Source organism: Podospora pseudocomata, assembly GCF_035222375.1.
Source record: "Podospora pseudocomata strain CBS 415.72m chromosome 1 map unlocalized CBS415.72m_1, whole genome shotgun sequence".
In the NCBI taxonomy this organism is placed as follows: Eukaryota; Fungi; Ascomycota; class Sordariomycetes; order Sordariales; family Podosporaceae; genus Podospora; species Podospora pseudocomata.
In genome coordinates, this window is record NW_026946363.1 from 2,957,516 (window position 1) to 2,977,108 (window position 19,593).

The window sequence follows — 19,593 nt, forward strand, 5'->3', positions numbered from 1 at the left end:
GTTTCTTCAACGTCGCAAAACATGATGCTGCCGAGCTGGTGGTGACGGGCCCACACAGTGTCCGTGGGTTGGTGTTTGAACGGTGCGCCGAGTGAAAAGTCAGGGGTTCAAGGGGGGTTAAGCATAAAGTCACTTCAATGTTGGGAGTCCGAGTATTCGTGGGAAGGCACCAAGACTGATTTGATACGGTCCCTATTTACAAAAGAATCATGCCACCAATACTTAAACTACGCCTTCCTCGTTGTATTATTATATACACGTCCTACTACCATCCAAGTAGAGTCTCCTTCTTGCTCAAACATGCCTCCTTCGCCATGTTATCACGCCCCTTTCACCATCCAACCAGGACCTCCTTCCGGGCAAACACGCCTTCACCCCGACCTATCCACCGCCTCCACAATCCACTGCGCCTCTATGGCGCTCACCTTCTTCGCATAATTCTTTTGCGTATACACATGCTCCAAAAACATAACCGCCTCCTTCTTCTGCCCGTGGAGCACACTAGCCGGGTGGACAGCCACCACATGCTTCCCATGCGCCGTCACATAACTGTTATCCGGCGCCAGAATTGCCGTCTTGAGCGCAAAACCCCTCAGGAAACACTTCAATATCGTAGCGGATCTCTCTGGCGTGATAGGGTAGAAAGGCTGCGGATCCGCAGGCGGATGTTCCATCATCTTTTGCCTAACACAAAGCTGCCTCAGCTGTTTTCGAATATTCATCGCTTGCTTCATATTCCTGGTGTTGATCTTCCTGTCCTTGCACCAGCGTGCTCTATCGGCGTTCTCGGCGCTGTATTTCTGGATCGTGGTCAGGTACGTAATGAGATCACCTTCTCTCCTCCGCAACTCTTTCCTGAACTCCTCGGCTTCTTCCTTGGTCTCCTCTGACTGGATCTGAAGAAAAATGTCGTCACCTGCCGTGATGCACGAGATGATGTCGATAACCTCTAGCAGGCAGTCGTATTTTGGGGTTGCTGCTGCGATCAGAACACGAGCATATGGCGGTGGGACGGGGAACATGACCATCTTGCGCCCGATATCCGTGATGGACCCATCATCTGCCAGCGCGCCGAGAATATGAAGATGAAGCAAAGCTTTTTCCACCGACTCAAATTCTGGGGGGTCCATGAGGGGAAAAGCCAGTACATCGTCAATTCCTCTCGCCTTCATTGTCAGCACAGCGTTGAGCACATCCGTCCGGAGAATTTCGGGGAGGTCTGTCTTCTCAAGCGATTCGTAAGTCTCCTCTGTGTAGAGTCTAAAACACTTTCCAGGACCTTCTCTGCCAGCACGACCAGTCCTCTGAATAGCTGAAGATTTGGAGATCGGCTTGGCCAAGAGTGATTCCATGCCCAATCGAGGTCTGTATTGCTTCACCTTCGCCTTACCACAGTCTACCACAAATCGCACACCGGGAACTGTGACTGAGGTTTCGGCGATGTTGGTAGCCAACACGATCTTCCTGGTGTTCTTGTCCTTGGTAGGCTGGAAAGCTTTGTGCTGCGCCTCCATGGAAAGCTGGCCGAAAAGAGGCAAGACCACAACCTTGGGGACGCCAGCTGGCAATGTTTCCGCATGTTCTTCGATCAAGCGCTGGGCAGCTTCAATCTCCTCTTGACCAGTGAGGAAGGCTAGGATGTCTTTCCTTCCATGTTTGTCGAAAAGGGACTCCTGCTTGTGAATCTTGAATAGTGTGCTCAGGAGGGCTTCTTGGATATCTGGGACTGGTTTTGGCGTATGCGTGATCTCAACCGGAAACTGACGGCCTTCGATCTGGAGGAAATCCACGGAAGTTTTGGGTCTTGTCGCAGGAGGGGCATATTCTTCAGACCCTTCCGGTTCGACGTCAGAAAAGAACTTCTTGATGCTGCCGACATTCGCCGTAGCACTCATGATGACGACTTTGAGCGGGATGCCGCCGCGACCAGCCTTGTCGCCAGAGAGGATCTGCTTCAGAAAACCAGATAGCAGATCAACATCGACGCTACGCTCGTGAATTTCATCCACGATGATTGCGCTGTACTGTCGGAGGTGCGGGTCGCGAAGAAGCTCTTGAAGCAGCATGCCTTCTGTGACATATTTGATCCTGGTGCCTTTCGGAACGCGGTGGTCGAAACGAACTGAATAGCCAACAATGCCGTCAGAAAGTGGGCCGTGTCTCTCCGTGTCCTTCTTCTTCCCCGGGATGTTGGCCTCCTTGGCCACGCGGTGCGCCAAGGTGGTTGCAGCGACTCGACGTGGTTGCGTGACTGCGATCATACCTCCCACAGCCATTTCCTGCACGCCCCCATCTCCCTTGATTTTGGCCTTCTTCCTTTGACACCAGTCCTCTTGGATCAGAAATTGAGGCACCTGGGTACTCTTTCCGGAACCCGTCTCACCGACAAGAACCAAGACATCGTTTTGACGCAGCCTTTGTCGAATATCATCTTGCCGTGACCAAAGCGGGAGTGCTTGACGAGCGTCGAAATATTTTGGGTTGCCGACTGGTTTCAAACGCCCACCTGCCTTGGGGTCTTTGCTTGTTGTCGATAGTCCTTCCTTTGAGTTTGATAGGCCCTCATTTAATGTCGACACGCCCTCTTTTGCTAGTGTAAGGGCGTCAGTTGAAGATTGCGAGGCCTCAAGCTTGGGCCTTTTCGTTAAATAACCACTCAAGTCGAGGATTTTCCCCCCCACACGAATACCGTCGCCGTCGTTTTTCCTTTTCTTGGCCATTTTGTCGAGTGAGTTGAGGTTGTCTGGGAGAGGTTCAAGACACAAGAGTTGTGAGACTAAGATTTCTGAAGTGGTCGAATGTGATGTGATTGGCCAGACAGCTGGAGTAGGTGGGGCACCCAGTTCCGTTCTTGATGCCAAATAGATTTGAAAATTACAGTTTATGCTTCTACAAAGGCCTTTTCAACATGGAGACATGAGAAAATGTGAACAGCACCAACAATACTTGAGAAGCCGAAAAAGCATTCTGCGTTGCAACCTTAACCCAACCCCGATCATCAATAAGTGCAAGACAATATCGCATACCTGAAAACAACGTCAAGCCAAGTTCAGAACGAGGGTTTATGCTGCCCATCATACTTTTCGCCGAGGCTCCTTTTTTAACTGCTTACATACTGCAAATTTTGTCAGGCAGGATCACTGTCTTGGTTTTACTGTGCAATTGGCGTCATAGTCACAAGGGGTCAAGATGTAAAGTCGTAGACACACTTGTGATGAAGCCAGCGAGGCAGGCTTCCCGGATGTCACGATTTGATACCCCGAATACAAACACTCGAAGCCTACACTGGGTTCTATGATGATTGCTCAGATATGAAAGATGCTAGGTTGTGAAAGTATTGAATGATCATACATCAAGTGAAGTTTCATCCAAGCCAAACGCCATGAGAAATGGAAAACCACAACCAGAAGCAATGTACGTCTTGGTCTTATGTATGTTCAGACTCCAAGCTGGCAGAAATGCAACATGACAACTGGAATCACATATAAAATCACGAATTAACCAGACCGAAAACGTGAAACAAACATCATTTAGCAGAGACTGCAAGGAAAACTAAACCCGAAATATAAACATCAGGCAACATAAACTATGCATGAGCCAACTGCATTTTAGGGAGAGTATTCCGCTTTCATGCGATTGTTCTGCGCACGAACTTTGTCCCTGGCAGCATCGGACTATCAAATTTTGTTAGCATGTTGATACATTCATCATGAGGAAATCGTCGACTCACCTTCTCCACTAGCCTGGTCACCTGGTTGGTCTGTGCTTCCGTCCGCACAAGGAATCCCTTGGCCAGCATATTCATAGTCGAGACACTCCGTTCAATCTCTGTCAGATCATCATCAATCTGATCGTTGAGTTCCTCTTGCTCTCCGCCCGTATCCTCAAAGGTGTACTTTGAGCGATCGGCTTTCTTAAAGCCTAAGGTTGGCCGGCCCACTTGAGCAGCGGCGGCCTCCAGCTCTCGCTTCCGCAAAGCCTGCTCCTCCCGGAGCGCATCTCTATCAATCTCCCTCTCTCGCTCAGACTGAGCCTTCCTCGCTGAACGCTCGGCAAGCTTTCCTTTGCTATTTGCGGCCAAGTTGAAGAGTGACGAGTTGGCAGCGTCCAGATTGTCGAGGTGTGCGTTCGCCAAGCGAGCCTGATGCTCTGCAACTTTGAGTTAGCATCGAGCACGAGTAAACTATAACGACATAGAACTGGAAAGCTTACTTGATTCATCGAGTTGCTGCTCAACCTTGTAGAGAATAGCCTCATCTCTGTCATACTTCTGGTGCATGCCCACCATACGCTCCACTCCTTCAGCAGCCATCATCCGGGCGCGAGCTGAGCTCTGGGCTGTCTCTCGAATGGTGTGGATGATTTCTCCCTTCTTGGTTTCTGCCTCGTAATCATCCTTCTCTTCCGCCGTCATGTTCTCATAATTGTCGGGAATCTCTGGACGAGGAGGTGGTGCCACTGCCCAATAGGGATCTCTCTGTTGACGCCCATCGAACAGGGGGTTTGGTTCACTCAAACCACCGTATCCTCCTTGTCTCGGGGGGGGAGCCTGAACGTTGTTGTTCTGGCCATAGCCGGCAGCATTATCGTATCTGTTGCCGCCATATCCGCTGGGGGCGCCAGGCCGATCATTCCCATATCCTATCGAAGGGCTGGATGCAGCCGAATCATATCTCTTCTTGTTGTCTGCAAAGGCGGCATCATTCTGAGCGGAGTAAGGCGGTGGGGCGGAGCTTCCAGGACGAGGACCAGATGGTAAGCCGCCGCCGTAGCCACCGGGACGAGGACCGGACGGCAGTCCTGAAGGGACTCCGCGATTTCCGCCGTATGCAGGAGCGGACGAGTATGTGTCGCTGGACGGCGGTTGTTGCGCATAAGGGTTCACAGGTGTCTCGTTGGGCTTGTCTTTATCCGACTTGCTGCGGAATAGAGAACTGAACTTGCCCATGATGGGATGCTGTGAAGGGTTTAGTACAATAAACAAGACAAAAGATTGAGTCGTCTGATGACAACGAGATGGTAAAACTGGTGTTGACAAGATGAAAAGGAAGGAAAGTATGTGATGTTAGGTGTTCAGGGGGCGTTTTGGCGTAAAGACCCCCTAACAGCTGGCGGGGCTTTGGGTGGAGCTCTGCGGCGGCGGGACGGTAGGATCCAGACGAGCTTGTATTTTGAGACTGTTCCAGGCTGTGACCCATTCGGTAAAAAAGGAAAGCCCCTGCCTCGCAATGCTGACGACCACTTGCTTGACCGCAGTTAAGCAGTTTGGGGTCGCTGTCCTAATCAACCGCCGGATCGTGACCGCCATGCGGCCACTTGGCGCTCCGCCACCAGGGATGATGCTTCAAAAGAAGGCTTCTGGAAATCCATTTTCAGCTTGTTTCTTTTCTTACCTTGTCAACCGCAGACTCCATCTTGACATCGTGTTCATCGTCTGTTTCTTGGTCTCCTTTGAAACAGCCTGACATCCACCTCCAAAACCCACGTTTCTTTCGCCTCATCTCTGGTTGGGTTGGAGTCTGCTTCCACTCTTCCTGCGAATTTGTGGACTCTGCAAATTGCGACCTGCTGAGTTTCTCAGGGTCCTGTATCTCGCTGGATTGATGCAGGTCCAGTGGTGGGGGGCGCCGACGTTGCGACTGGTCCACTGCCATCTTGGCTTCGGACTGGGGGTTTCGTACGCTCCTATCGCTGTCGCTGGGGGGTTTGCTGGAATTGCTGGAATCACTGCCCAGTGGTTCGCTGGAATAACTGGAATCGCTGCCTCGTGGTGAGAGCGGCTCCAGCTGGAGTTCTTTGATCAGCGAAGGATCCATGATGGTTCTAGATTGACGATTGACTGTTCATGGAACAAGCCGAGCGAAGTGGCTTCTCAATACAATGAAAGCCGTTCATTGAGAGAGGGTGGTAGCTTGCAAGAACAACGAAAAGTCCAGCTGATAAGAAGAAAATAGGACAGTACCTCAATTCCGCCGCCTTTTGCGCCTGAATAAAGGTACTGCCGTAATACGAAGCTAACGGAAAACAGGCTTTGTCACCTGGTCTCTGTTGCTGGCGACTGCCCCATCCCAGGCCGCTTGCTCATTGACTGCACTTGGACCTTACATAAGTTCCCCAAATCTTGATGTGTCACTTTCGTCGGTGTGAGAGTCACCTTTTTTTTTTTTGTTGACGACAAATTCAAGGTATTTGATAAGAGCACCTGAATTGATTCATCCCCTCCCATTGTTGACAATACACCGAGTCACGAGTATCTTAATAACCCACTATCAAAATGTTTTCTTCTATTTAGATCGCCGTGATTCCCTTGCAGGCGCAGTCGAGTCCTCGTCCTTCAAGCCCTTTGCCTTAACATCGACCTGAAGCACGCATCTTCCGAGTTCAAGATGACACCACGAATACACCTACACCTACACCGAATATATTTACTAGAAATGTCGATCAACCATACAATAGCATATCTACTCACCTAAGCACGCCTAACTCGCAGCATTTCACAACAGCCACCTACAGATCTTACAAGGAATCGCCCCTAAAACCCAGCTCCAATGTCTGTCTTTACTTTCGACCCTCTAGGGTCCGATCCAGCACGAGCGTCCTCTCCATGGCTTAAACCAACCGATCCTCACAAGAAGTCTAGTCTCCCTGCGGATCATCCGCCAACGCGGAAAGGAACCATTGGGTCAGGCCTCTTATCAGACTACGGCGTCACCAAACTGGAGCCAGAGCCGCAAGAAGGCCCAACCGAGTACAAACTGCACCTCCTGCTGAGGTCTCGGAGGAGATATGAGCATATCAGCACCGCAACACGAATATCTGGCTCCATCAACCGCCCTTCAGTCGAATCCAGAACTTCCAAGCCAGCACCACCCCTCCCAGGCTGTTCCACCACTGCACAAACTCGACAGGACCGCCTCGAGCACCTCACTACTCAGCTCCTATGGAGGCTGCAACAGTCGTGTCCGTATCACTCTGGAACTGCCACCACAGTCCCGGTGATACCGCAGCTCCCTGACGAGAACTTCGTTCGGGACGCCCCGATCAAGCTGGGAAAACTGTTGCCGGGCCTGGAAGCTTCGAGAGGAGCTCTGTACGAGATCGGAGTTGCAGATGACGGCACGCTTGCTGGTCTCACCAAGGATGAGCTTGACGAAAGTCTCAACACACTTCGCATCATGGCTGCCAGCTTGGGATGCAACATGAAGGTGCTCCGCAAGGTTGCGGTTGGTGACTGCGAATGGATTGACTCATCCGACTCTGAAGAAGGGTCGTGCTCAGGACCAAAAGGTCAACGGCGACAGGCCAGGTTGTGGGTGGCCGAGGCCCTGGTTACACCCAATCTTCGACCTAGAGATGCCAGTCATACAGGTGCAGCACGGTCACCCGGGCTCCCTGACCCGACACACGGCCCGCTATCTACGGACCAGCTGCGTGTAACACTTACAGGGCCGACGACCTCTGGAAAATCAACACTTCTCGGCGCTCTCTCGACCGGGACGCTGGATAATGGGCGTGGGAAAGGTCGGCTTGGGTTGCTCAAGCACCTGCATGAGGTGGCCTCAGGTATCACGTCGTCTGTCACTCAGGAGCTTGTGGGATATGATGGTGACAGGATTGTCCACTATGGCCATCAAGAAGTTGAGTCCTGGATTGACATTCACAACTACACTAAATCAGGGCGGCTTGTCTATCTGGTGGACTCTGCAGGACACCCAAAATACCGGCGTACTATTCTTCGAGGCATTGTAGGATGGGCACCGCACTGGACTCTTCTCTGCATAGCAGCCAACAGTTACGACATCCCCACGCTTGTTGAGCCCGCAGCGGATGCCTATGGCCCCGAACAGAGCATGGAATTGGCATCAGCCCACCTCGACCTCTGTCTACGGCTTCGGCTTCCCTTGGTTGTGGTTATGACAAAACTGGATTTGGCAAGCGTAACCATCAAGAAAACTCTCAGCAGGATCTTGTCAAGCATCAAAAAGGCCGGCCGAGTCCCCATGTTAGTCAAAAGTGGACCAGCAGGGCATACCGGCCTCAGCATTGTCTCGGATCAAGACGCAGCTCTCATCAAAGACGTTGCCGAAGCGCTTCGTACAAACGACGACCCATCGGCCATCGTCCCTATCGTCCTCACCAGCGCAGTAGACGGCCGAGGAATCGGCACACTCCACGCCTTACTCCGGAGCCTACCTGTCCCTCCTACCCCAACGTCACACGACTACATCGGTGCAGCCTTGAACCCGGAACAGCCCGCCTGCCTGTTCCACGTCGAAGATAAATACAGCCTCCCCGCCTCCTGCGCTCTTGCCACCAGCGACGCGGATCAGCAAACCGATCTAGGAACGGTAGTCGCGGGGTATCTAAGGTTTGGCAGCCTGTCGATCGGGGATAAGGTCGTGGTTGGCCCTTTTCCTTCCGAGGATGCTGCCGGCTCACCACCGCGTGACCAGTCCCCGGCGGGAAGTTATGGGCTTTCTTTGTCGCATCCGTCGTCTAATGAGCTGAGCCGGATCGCTGCTAGGAATGCGGTTTCTGCTTCGGCGATTAAAGGGGAGTGGCACACTGCGAGTATTGTGAGCATTCATAACTTGAGGCTGCCGGTGCAGACGCTTGAGGCGGGGCAGGTTGGGTCTATTGGGATTATTTTTGATCAGGTCAGGGGTGAGGATGGGGGGGTTCCTATGGGGACGCCGAGGTTGAGGAAGGGAATGGTGTTGGCGGTGCCGAGCCAGCATATGGTTTCTTCTGGGCTGTCGCTTCAGGCTGTTAGTGGGTTGACGGCGGTGTTTGACGGTGATAATGCTTCTGTTAGTGAGCTGACGGTGGGGAGTTTGGTGAATATCTATGTTGCTAGTGTGAGGACCGCGGCGAGGGTGTCGCGGGTGTCGAGAGTGCAAGCTCCAGGAAGGAGCGACGAGGGGAGGTCGCCAGCGGATGATATGGATGACGTATTTGGCCTGGGGGGAGATGACAACGCCGCTCAGAAAGGGCAGTCGGAGGTGGGGGTGGGGGTTGGGAATGGGGAGGTGGAGGTTCAGCTGGATTTGATGAATACACGGGAGTGGGTTGAGCTTGGGAGTAAGATTTTGGTGCTGGAGGGGAGGAATAGGGATCGGTCGGGGCTGGAGGGGTTCGTAGGGAAGGTGGTTGAGATTTCGGAGTGATGTAGGAGATGGGGGAGGGGGTTAGCTGAGATTTTGGATATTCGTGTCGGGCTATCTGGTTTTTTGGCTTGCTTGTTTTGGATGATGATTTGGTTTTTCTTTTTTGGAGGAGAGATGATTGGTATGGCAGATTTGGTTACTATATATGTCTAGAGTAGTGTATACATTTATATTGTTGTTGTTTGAGATTTCATTTTCCAGCCGTTGGCGAGGAGGATTGTGGTTCACAAGAACTAGAAGCAGACACCACATTTTCATAGTTTGGATAAATCATAGAGGAATTAAAACTATAAAAAACATGATGACTTTCTCACCCATATACCAGTTTAACCTAGCGCAAAAAGCCAGATGAGAAAGTTGTGTAAGTACCTGGGCAAAGAGAGGTTAAAAAGGCCAAAAACATACAACACCGAGGATTCCCCAGTGGTCACCCACCTGAGTACTAGTTCGGCGTTCAGTTATTTGACGAGGGCAGAGCGGACGGGATGCCGTATTTTCAACTGACTATGGTCGTATGTGATGGTTGACGTTGAAAACAACCATTATAACTTCCAAAAGTCTTGTGGTGCTGGATTCTGAACGTAGTAGAAGCTATCACGGCTTTCAGGACCGTGGGGGGCGATGAAAACGGTTCGAGGAAACTCCCTATAGTAGGAAGAAAATAAACGTGTTGCATCATAACACCTACCTATTTATTGCCTTTGACTTTCCTTTATATATATATCCACTCGAGACTCGAGCAGCAGCAATCTAACAAAAGCAAAACCATCATCAGAGCCTTGATTCCCAAATGGGAGAAAACACACACACACACACACACACACACACCCACCCTGACAAAAAAAAAGAAAAAAGTTCACCAGCCTACACAGTAAGTGTAGACCAGCTACGAGAAACCTTGTTCTTACCTTGCGTGACGACTGCTCGACTCCCCACATATGCGAGCAACGCCGATGGCAGTGGGGCAGTACAGCAAGAGAACAATCTTTTTTCTCCCCCGCTCGCTCGAGGAATTGAACTCCAGTGCTGTGCCACAGGGGTTTTGCACGCTGACACTTGCATCAATCAGATGTAGGCAAGAGAATTTTTGACCCCCCTTCTTGTGGCCGGGAGGGGAAGGGAAAAGGCGGGTTTATATAGCTCTCTGTTGCCAAGCGGAATGGAAACTGGCAACACGTTGTACTCAAGGTATATACAGCTCTGCATATATACACCTAGGGTTGACAGCCACGTCTACTCATGAGCAGCAACCCTCTCCCCCACCCAAGCCCTCAGCTCCTCGGGTCCCATCATCACCCTCTTCCTCGACCCAGTAACAGCAGACATGTCAACACTGAGAGATTTACCCTCCACCTCTGAAGCCCCAATAGTAACCACCACACTCACTCCCGCACCAACAGCCTCTGCCTTCTTGACAGCAATCGGTCTCGCGCTGGTATCAAGATCAACCGCAAAATGCGTCGGAGTAACATCCCCATCCGCGATCCCCAACAACCTCTCCCTCACCCGAGTAGCCCACTCCACCACCGGCTCGGTATCATTCAAAGTAATAATCTTGATCTGATTTGGGTTCAACCACAACGGGTACTTCCCATCATAGTGCTCAATCAACAACGCCATCAACCTCTCCACAGACCCCAGCACCGCCCGGTGTATCATCACCGGTCTCACCGGCCCAAAGCTCGCCAGCAACTCCGGGTCAGTAGTCGTCTCCCCCTTTTGTTCCAGCTCCGGCGCGGGAGCGATATACTCCAACTCAAACCTCTTAGGCAGCTGAAAATCAAGTTGTATCGTCGCAGTCTGGTGCTCCTTCCCATGACTATCCCTCAAGACAATATCAATCTTTGGTCCATAAAACGCCCCATCTCCCTCATTAACCGTCCAGTCCGCCCCGCTCTTGTCCAACGCCCTTTTCAAGGCATTCTCTGCATTGTCCCAATCTTCCAGTGAACCAATGTATTGTTCTGGTCGGGTAGACAACGCCAACCGATACGGCCCCAATCCAAGGGTGGCATAAGTATGCTTGACAAACTCCAGCGACTTTTTAATCTCCTCCTCTATTTGAACGGGACGACAGAAAATATGCCCATCATCCTGGTGGAACCTCCTCACACGAGTGAGGCCGGTGAGGGAGCCTGTGTTTTCGTTTCGGTGGAGAGGGGAGAAGTCGGCGTAGCGGATGGGGAGGTCGCGAAAGGAGCGTTTCTGACTGGAAAAGATGAGGCAATGGCCGGGGCAGTTCATGGGTTTGAGGCCGTATTCGCGGTCGGTTTCTTCGGTTTCTTCCGGGGATGCGTGGCGGGCGCCGGTGACGGTGTACATGTCCTGGGCATAGTTTTCGAGGTGGCCCGACTTGGCCCAGAGGTCTTTTTTGTAGATGAGGGGGGTGATTACTTCTTCGAAGCCGTAGCGGACGTATTGGTTGCGGAGGAAGGTGACGAGGCGGTTGAAGATGCGGGTGCCCGAGGGGAGGAAGAAGGCGGAGCCGGGGGAGTAGATGGAGGTGGTGAAGAGTTTTTGGTGGAGGCCGAGGGTTCGGTGGTCTGGGGGTGGTTTTTCTGGTGCTGGTGGTGGTGGTGGTGGTGGTGTTTTCTTGGATGGTTTGTTGGATGGTGGGGTGGTGGTTTGGCTGGCAGCGGGGGTGGTAGCTTCACATGTCGAGCAGCTTCGGAGCTGGAGCTGGAGCTGGAGCTGTCGGGTGGGTAGTGGTGCTTTTTGTGATGGTCTGAGGTTCCTCGTTAGGGAATGGGTTGGCCATCTGGCTACCCTCTGTGGAAGCATCTTGCCGGCCGGGCGACCGTTTTACTCCAACAAGGCTTTGACGTCGTCTCGACTTCTGCTCACTCGACGGCGGAACAATTCAAAATGCCCAGATTGGCGCTTGGGTTTTCGAGATGCACAGGCCACCTCGTCGATCACGGTGGACAACTGGCGGCGGGCCATTCCTCTATTGGCTAGCCCACCCCCCGGAAGCTAGGGATTTATGGGGATGCTGCAGGGTGGACCTGGCGTGGCAGTGGAGAAGCGAGACAGCGCATCCATCCAAATGATGCTCCCCCACATCCGAGCAACAACATCCTCTTGCTTCAACACTACCTATTGCATTGGGCACCTAACTGCATTTTTTGCCCCGATTGCAGTACCACCATGTTCGTTCTAGTTTTTCAGTTTCTTGAAACCTGCATATAACAATCATTATTTACTGGCATCAAGCGCCCATCGTTATCCTCTTGGTTCTGCTGTTGCCTTGTCGTGACTCACTTATTAACCACGCTATCGTTCCCCTTCTGATTTGAAACAATATTGGGTAGCGACAGACTACCGAATCATCCCTGCTCCCGAGTGACGTACATATAGGCCTACCACGTCGCGTCTGCCTTTCAATTATTTTTCTTCCCCTCCAGGCGACACCTCGCCCAACGCGACAAACAATCATGGCCATCACTCGAAAGCAGGAGCGCGAGGGTTCGTACCGACCTGAAAGTTCATGGCGTATGGTGGAGGGCAGCGACACGGGCAGCTTTGCCTACGACGAAGAGATTGTTCCCTCCAACAGCGACCCGTCCAACTCGTTTGATTCGCAGCCTGTCAGCATTGGAGCCTCACAGCCATGGAGCATTGGTGGCTCGCAGGACGAGAGCATCGAGACATATCTCAGCAAAGCCGAGAACGATGAGCAATTTATCCTCAAGTCGCCCTTCCGCCCGTCGGTGCCACAATCTGTGAGGCATTCCTCGAAGGAACAACACCGTGAACCAGGGCCCGAGTTTGTCATGCCCAAGGTTGAGGTCGAGAGTCCAACTGAAGAGGGGGGCAGCGCCTGGTCCTCGACAACTATTAAATCTCCAAAGAGACCAACACCACCACCCGGGCTACGGAAGCGTCTTGGCATGGTCAAGGAAAGTCCTAGAGTTCGAGGCCGACGACAAAGTATGAGACAGTCAGGGGAACTGGAGCGCCCCGTCCCGAATGATGGCATTCTCGGTTCAGTATTCTCCTGGATGCTCGACGTGATTGGGCTTGCGTTTTGGGCCATCAAGTATCCAATCGGTTTTCTGCTGGCCGTCTATGTTTTATCTGGCACCACAATCATCGCCAAGAACATGGTCACCAAGTCGCTCGCAGCGTCTCTTTCACCGCTGTGCCGACTCCCTGGTGTCTCTTACCTGAACGTACCTTTTTGCGGACCCAACAAGTCTGTAGACGACAAGCCCGCAAACGTTGACTTTGACAGCTTGGTCGACGCCCAAAGCCTTCTGGAGCAGGTACTGGAAAGGACCGTGGAAGGCGTCACGCTCCCACTCGACATCAAGCGTTCCGAAGCCTCCATTCGCGATTTGCGCACCATCGTCCGGCACAGCAACCTCAAGGGGAAGCAAGAGCTCGTTCTTGAATTTGACGGCTACATTGACACTGTTCGTTCAGTTGTCCACGAGCTCAGCAGCTTCAACGTCCACGTTGGGTCTACCGTTGACTCGGTCATCAGCATGAACCGCTGGACAGCCCGCCAGCTCGACACCTTGGAGGGAGACAATGTCCTCAAACCTAGGATTGAGAACAATGACCCCTGGCTCAGCCAAATGGTTGAGTGGGTTTTGTCTCCTTTCCAACCTGTGGTCTTTACGGAAGACCACCTGAAGGATACCTACCTCCGCCACGCCTCCCACGTCCAAGACAGAATCGCCAGCCTCATTCTCGAAGCTCAGACCGTCTTGTCGTCTCTTACCAAGGCGGAGGACCACCTTGAAATCATCCATGAGGTCGCCCACCGCAGCACAGAGGAGGTCAAGACCTCGCGTCAGGATATCTTGTACACGCTCTGGACTCTGGTCGGGGTGAATAATCAGAAACTAAAGGACTTCAAGTCGCAGTTGAGTGTTCTTAGTCAAATTGAGACGCAGAGGTTAAAGGCGGTGAAGCAGGTTACGGGGCTGGTGTCGGATCTGATCAAGATTCAGGCTGAGATTCAGGGGTTGAGGGATGATGTTTCGGCGGCGGAGCTGGTGCCGAGCGTGCCGTTGAGTGTGCACATTGCGACGATTAACAGTGGGGTTGAGAGGTTGGATAGTGCGCGGGCGAGGTTGAAGGCTATTGAGGCGGAGAGGGTTAGGGAGGTGGTGGGGCGGGGGAGGGAGGGGGGGGAGAAGTTGATTGATAGTAAGAGGTGGTGAGGGGGGAGTGGGTGAGAGGGATGGGTTTTTGGATTTGGTCGGTTTGGGAGGGGGCGGCGTCGGTTGGGTTATTATGGGTAAAGGGATATGGGGGGATACGGGATGGGATTTTTGGAATTGAAGACCTCCCAGAGGATCGGGATAGGGGGATTCAGAACGGAAACATATGGGATGGAATTTTGGATGGTATGATAGGAGAGGGAGGGGATATAACAGATACCCGAAATTTATTGTGGCTTGTTTGTAACTTTTTGGGTAGCATGTTTTCTAGTTTTGCTTGTGGTTAGTTTAAGGGAACATGGCGAATGTTTATGAATATCTACTCGAAAACTGCAAAGTTATACCTTGAAATGGGTTTCGACTCTGTTAGGTGCGTGTTTGTATATTTAGAAGTATACCTGATGTGACTGATCTAGGTATAGAAGGAGAATGGTCTTTGGGTTCTTCTCTTGAAACTGGTTATAGACGGCCTTCGCCTGACAAGAGGCATTCACGGTGCTGAGAGGCAACGGCGATCGAATGGTGTTGTTCGCGCCGGTAGCTCATCCTGTTTGTGTTAGGTTGCTTACTGTATCTCGCTATGGAACTTCGTTTGAGGTGTTGTTGACTGATGGTAATGGTGGTGTGGTCGCTGACTGGGCATTCATGGGCGTCATAGGTGGGTACCAGGCGATGGTTTTAACCAATCTTGTAGGTGTGCTTTTGGCTAATAATATCTAATGAACGGGAGAGAGGGAGGTGGAAGGCTGCTTATGGGAAGGCGGGTCGGCGTCGGGATGGTCGGCTTGAGGGACTGTTTTCTCTCGCGATGGTGACGAGAAGGGTTATCAAGCCGGAGATGTGATTGCCTTCGGGGAGCCACCTAGGCGAAGATGGGAGGTTGAACAGAAAATAGAACACCCGCGATCCGGGGACATGGTTCTCGAACGATGGGGCACTAGCCGCAGCCACGGGGGTTGGGCCATGAGATATTTTTGGATAGGCCTAGCTAGGTAGTAGGTAGTTGGCGTTTGAACCAGTGTGAACTAACGGGCCTTTTTTTCAGATGGCATGATCAGTGATGTTTTAGGACGTGGGTTCCATTGGAAGGAGGGCAGCAAACGAGCTTCATCGACAACCGTCTATGGCAGGACATCAAGGTAGCCCTGGTCCATAAATGATGCCATTCATAGATGAGATTTCCATCTCGAGCCACCCAGTTGAGGTCCGGGTCCATGTTTAGATCATAGCCGGCCTGTGAAGGCTCATTCTGTTTTCATGCCGTCTCTCACAGACATTTAAGGCTGTCTCTTATCGATGTTTAGGTACCCAGGATTAGATCAAGCCTGGCTTAGGAAATCCATCCCGTCCCTACCGTTTCTCACAGACATTTCAAGGCTGACCGGTTAACGTTACCAGACCGGGAGAATTGCAAAGCTTACCTAGCACCAGGTTTACCATCTCGAGCCGCGCTGTCGATGGTAGTGGCTCCAGGTTTAGATCAATATTGGCTTGGGAAGAACCATCCCGCCTCTGCCGTCCCTCACAGACATTTCAAGGCTGACTGACGGCAACACGGTTCGAGATGCAAGTTTGACATCTGTACCCATCCACGGCATGAAGCATGAAAGCACAAAGTATGACTAGACCACGATATTCCCCCCCCCGTCTTATAGGCCACGGTAGGTAGTATAACGTGGCATGCATATGCACTCCAGATTTCTAGAGCGGGAGCTATTCTAAACAGATTATATCATAGGGTCAGAGAGAAGTGTTATATGTGAACAGCAACAGCCGAACGGGTGGCCTGGCTTCCGATGCAGGATAGAGGCATGTTTTGCTCGCTTGAGGGGGGAGGGTAATATCAACAGTGTTGATGAGAGGCGTGGATGGGGACGGCCCGGAGGGTGGTGTAACTCTTGCCATGCGTTTTGGACATTGAACGCGAGAGAGACATCACCACAACGGATTCTTGGATTGGATATTGAGATGGACATGGACACAGCAAGAGACTGGACAAGGCAGACTTCTGAAACGCAGCCATCATCCCGTCTTATCACTGACGAGGGCATCAACGGTCCGTAGGCGCCTCTTTTACCGCCATGCTGGGCTCAATGACTAAGATATCAGCAAGCGGGAGGAACCGCGGTGCTGGGCGTGATGGCGGCAAAGCTGCGAGTTGGTCACTCTTGAAGAAGGAAGCTAAAGAATTCTCTGGGACGGAATGTGGTATCTCCAGTGGACCATCTGGTGAAGATTTCTGGTACGGAAGCCGCTCAAGACAAGGCGGGCAGTAAGCAGTGACTGATCGTCTCACTCCCGTTGGTTGAGATCTGATGCCGCACTCGCACTCAGAAAAGAGGTTAGCGGCGTGGGTAGAGAAAATGATCTGATCTCATCACCAATTAGACAAAGTGCCGCCCTCCTCCAGCCTTGTGCCCCTCCTTCCAGAGAGAAGGGCGGTCTGGGCGAAAGCCCACGTTGGGTTGCTTCCCACTCGGAGTTTGGAAAGATGAGAGAAGCCCACCAGCGAATAACACGCACTTCCGCACCCTCTTCCCAAAAGTCACGGAAAAGAAAGTCGAGCGCGCGGTGTGAGCAGAGGCAAGTGAAGGGCGTCTAACTGCAGAGTGATTTGGTCGCTGATTGGCTGGGGGTTTCCAGGGTGTCACCAAAGGAATCTATTTCGAGCGGCTATTTCCCCTCTTTTGACCACCGTCCACTCACAAGGCACCACCAACACGTCGCTCTCGGCCCCCAGCGCTTAAAAATACAGCATCCCACTGCAGACGGAAACAAGAGCTTCCATAGCGCACTGCATGAGACTGTGTAGAAGCAACGCGCTTGTACCGGGGTATTCTAGCTATCACAGCATGTACTGTGGTACGACCTCCTGAATAAAACGATTTTGGTCCCTCTCTCTCTTGTTCCATTTTGTGCACTGGTTGCTCTTGCTTCCTGGTCCAATATCGCCAATTGTTGTTGTTGTTGCCGTCGACAGTGTTGATCCATCGCTCCATAATGTCTCGATAGCAGGTCTACAGGTACTTCCGGAATTGCTGTGCGACTTGTGTTCTGCCGGTTCGCGACACGGAAACGTGGAAAGTGTAGGATACTGAGAAAGGAAGGGAAAAAGAAGCATAAGAGAAGGCTAGGAAACACAGCATAGCCACGACACCGCATATCGCCCACACACCATGTCGGCACCACCACCTCAGGGGCCGGGAGGCTTCTCCCTCTTCCCAAATACTACTGCCAGACCACCGTCGAGGAGTCAGAACCAGCAGAGACCACCGACTAGGTCAGGGACACCTCAGGAGGGGCCGTCCAATTCGACAGAGGCATCGCCTCCTCGTGGTCCGAGGATAAGGAGGGACTCTTCAGTCAGGGAAGGAAAGCAGAGGGTTGCATCAACCAATCCATGGCAACATGCTCTTGACGCTCGAGAATCTCAACGACGGCAATATCCCCAGGAGAGCGAGACCAGGCCGTCCAATGCTGTACCTGTCCCGGACCCCGTGGTTGAGACGGCATGTGCTCAGCCGGTGAGCGATCCACCGCAGCGATGCGAGACAGCCTTCTCCGAAGCGCAGACACTTGTCAGGAGTAACAGCGCTCGATCTCGAAGCTCAATTGCCAAACCACCACTCACATACGCCCCGGCCGGTCAACCTTCTTCTTCAGGAGGACCATCTTCCTCGTCCCATCAAAACCCACCACAACTTCGCTCCATCTTTCCCACCTACAACCCCGAGCTTCCTCTGGACAGACAGGAGTACTACCCAAAAGAAGCCTCCCCAACCCGCATTCCCCAAGCAGCCATCTCCCGTCCTCTCTACTCCCCACGACGAGAGCGCGCCCCAACAGTCACCAGCAACCACAACCCTCAATCACCCCCCCAAGGACCAATCCAGTCCCCAGCGCCCACCACAACCTCTTCCCGCTGGCCCCGCCACCACGAACCGGCCGTAATCCCGCCCGTCTCCTCAACAGAAGAACTGCGCTCCCTCTGGAAAGTAACCAACGGCTGGAAAGCCTCCTCCCTCGAAGGCCGCCCCTTCTGCCTCAAACTCACCACAACCCCGGACGCCCCGGTCTACACCCTCTCCTCCTCCACCTCGCAACCCTTCTACTGCCTCCGAATCGACCCAACCTCCGCCTCCGCCCTCGTCTCCCTCTCCCGCTACGACCCAAACAAACCCTTCAAACAATCCCCCCCCTCCCCAAACAGCGGCTCCCCCTCCCAATCCCCAACCCCAGGTGGCGTCTCCCAATCGGCAAACATAATCAACTCCTCCCCCTCCACGCCCCCCTCCTCCACCTCCCTCCGCACAAGCATGTCCCTCCGCACAAGCAAATCCACCCGCTCCCTCCAACACAACGCCAAAAACTGGCTAGAAGTCCTGACAACCTCCCTCACTCCCCCCGGCCTGAGGAACGAAAACGACGGTTTGGTCGCCCAGTTATGGCCCTCAGCCGCAGCACGCCTGGTAGCCGACCGCTCCAACGACGCAACAACCGTGGCGCTCGCGCAGCAAGAATCCGCGCGGTTAGTCTTCGATCCCGATTCGGGCAACCACTTCCTCGTCCACCCCGCCTTAGCCATGCCCTTTTGCGTGACGATAGAGAGAAACCCGGTTTATTCAAGAACAGAATACACCCTCGAGCACCTCGAATCGCCCGTCCACCTCGCCAAACTCACCCGCGACGGGACAGGGCAGGGTTGGCTGGAAGTCGACACCTCCATCGCGGCCAAGATCGAGGCGGTGTACCTGGTTGATGTTGTTGTTGCTGCGTTGGTGCTGGTCGCGCACGGGGACGACCAATATACCGCCGGTGTCGAGGTCTTCGAGCCGCCTCCAGTTGTTTTTGGTGGGGGGAATGGTTCTGTCATCTCCGGCGACCGTCGCTCTTCACGGTCGTCCAGACGGGCAGGGGGCGATTCCCGTGCGAGCATGAGAAGAGAAGAGAAACAACGGAAGAAAGAGGCCAAGAAGGCGGAGAAGAGGTCTAAAAGCCGATCCAGCAAGAAGAGAATGGAGCAGTTCGAGATGGACCTCGAGAGCCAGGATAGTGAATACGGCAAACGATCGGTGAAAGAAAAGGAGGAGAAGTTACCTGCTGTGTTGAGGGCGTTGGTGTGGCTGATCAAGATTTTCTTCAAATGCTTGATTGGGAGTCTAGCGCTGGTGTTTAAATGTCTCGGGGGAATCATCAACGGGTTGGCGAGATGTTGTGGGTTAGGGAAGCTATAGGTGTTTCTTTCATGTCGATAT

At 52.7% G+C, this 19,593-nt stretch overlaps 6 protein-coding genes across 6 annotated transcripts; 3 read left to right on the forward strand and 3 right to left on the reverse strand.

Annotated features, from left to right (window-relative positions):
* Window positions 1–371: 371 nt before the first annotated feature.
* Window positions 372–2,720, reverse strand: prh1 (Salivary acidic proline-rich phosphoprotein 1/2; the record flags this gene model as incomplete). The annotated part of the gene is made up of 1 exon (XM_062885559.1): window positions 372–2,720. The coding sequence occupies one exon, from the start codon at window positions 2,718–2,720 to the stop codon at window positions 372–374; it is 2,349 nt and encodes a 782-aa protein (XP_062748535.1).
* Window positions 2,721–3,051: 331 nt separating this feature from the next.
* Window positions 3,052–5,939, reverse strand: QC762_111410 (T-SNARE protein SEC-9). Its single transcript, XM_062885560.1, has 5 exons — window positions 5,530–5,939; window positions 5,394–5,472; window positions 4,213–4,957; window positions 3,731–4,149; window positions 3,052–3,674 (listed from the first exon to the last, which is right to left on the reverse strand). Exons 1-5 carry the CDS (start codon window positions 5,814–5,816, stop codon window positions 3,609–3,611), a joined length of 1,596 nt encoding a protein of 531 aa, XP_062748536.1. The 5' UTR covers window positions 5,817–5,939; the 3' UTR covers window positions 3,052–3,608.
* A 609-nt stretch (window positions 5,940–6,548) lies between these two features.
* On the forward strand, window positions 6,549–9,167 carry QC762_111420 (uncharacterized protein; the record flags this gene model as incomplete). Its single annotated transcript, XM_062885561.1, has 1 exon — window positions 6,549–9,167. The coding sequence occupies one exon, from the start codon at window positions 6,549–6,551 to the stop codon at window positions 9,165–9,167; it is 2,619 nt and encodes an 872-aa protein (XP_062748537.1).
* A 1,233-nt stretch (window positions 9,168–10,400) lies between these two features.
* On the reverse strand, window positions 10,401–11,948 carry MST1 (threonyl-tRNA synthetase; the record flags this gene model as incomplete). Its single annotated transcript, XM_062885562.1, has 1 exon — window positions 10,401–11,948. The coding sequence occupies one exon, from the start codon at window positions 11,946–11,948 to the stop codon at window positions 10,401–10,403; it is 1,548 nt and encodes a 515-aa protein (XP_062748538.1).
* A 653-nt stretch (window positions 11,949–12,601) lies between these two features.
* QC762_111440 (uncharacterized protein) lies at window positions 12,602–14,338 on the forward strand (the record flags this gene model as incomplete). Its single annotated transcript, XM_062885563.1, has 1 exon — window positions 12,602–14,338. The coding sequence occupies one exon, from the start codon at window positions 12,602–12,604 to the stop codon at window positions 14,336–14,338; it is 1,737 nt and encodes a 578-aa protein (XP_062748539.1).
* Window positions 14,339–17,514: 3,176 nt separating this feature from the next.
* On the forward strand, window positions 17,515–19,572 carry QC762_111450 (uncharacterized protein; the record flags this gene model as incomplete). The annotated part of the gene is made up of 1 exon (XM_062885564.1): window positions 17,515–19,572. One exon carries the CDS (start codon window positions 17,515–17,517, stop codon window positions 19,570–19,572), a length of 2,058 nt encoding a protein of 685 aa, XP_062748540.1.
* Between the last annotated feature and the right edge of the window lie 21 nt (window positions 19,573–19,593).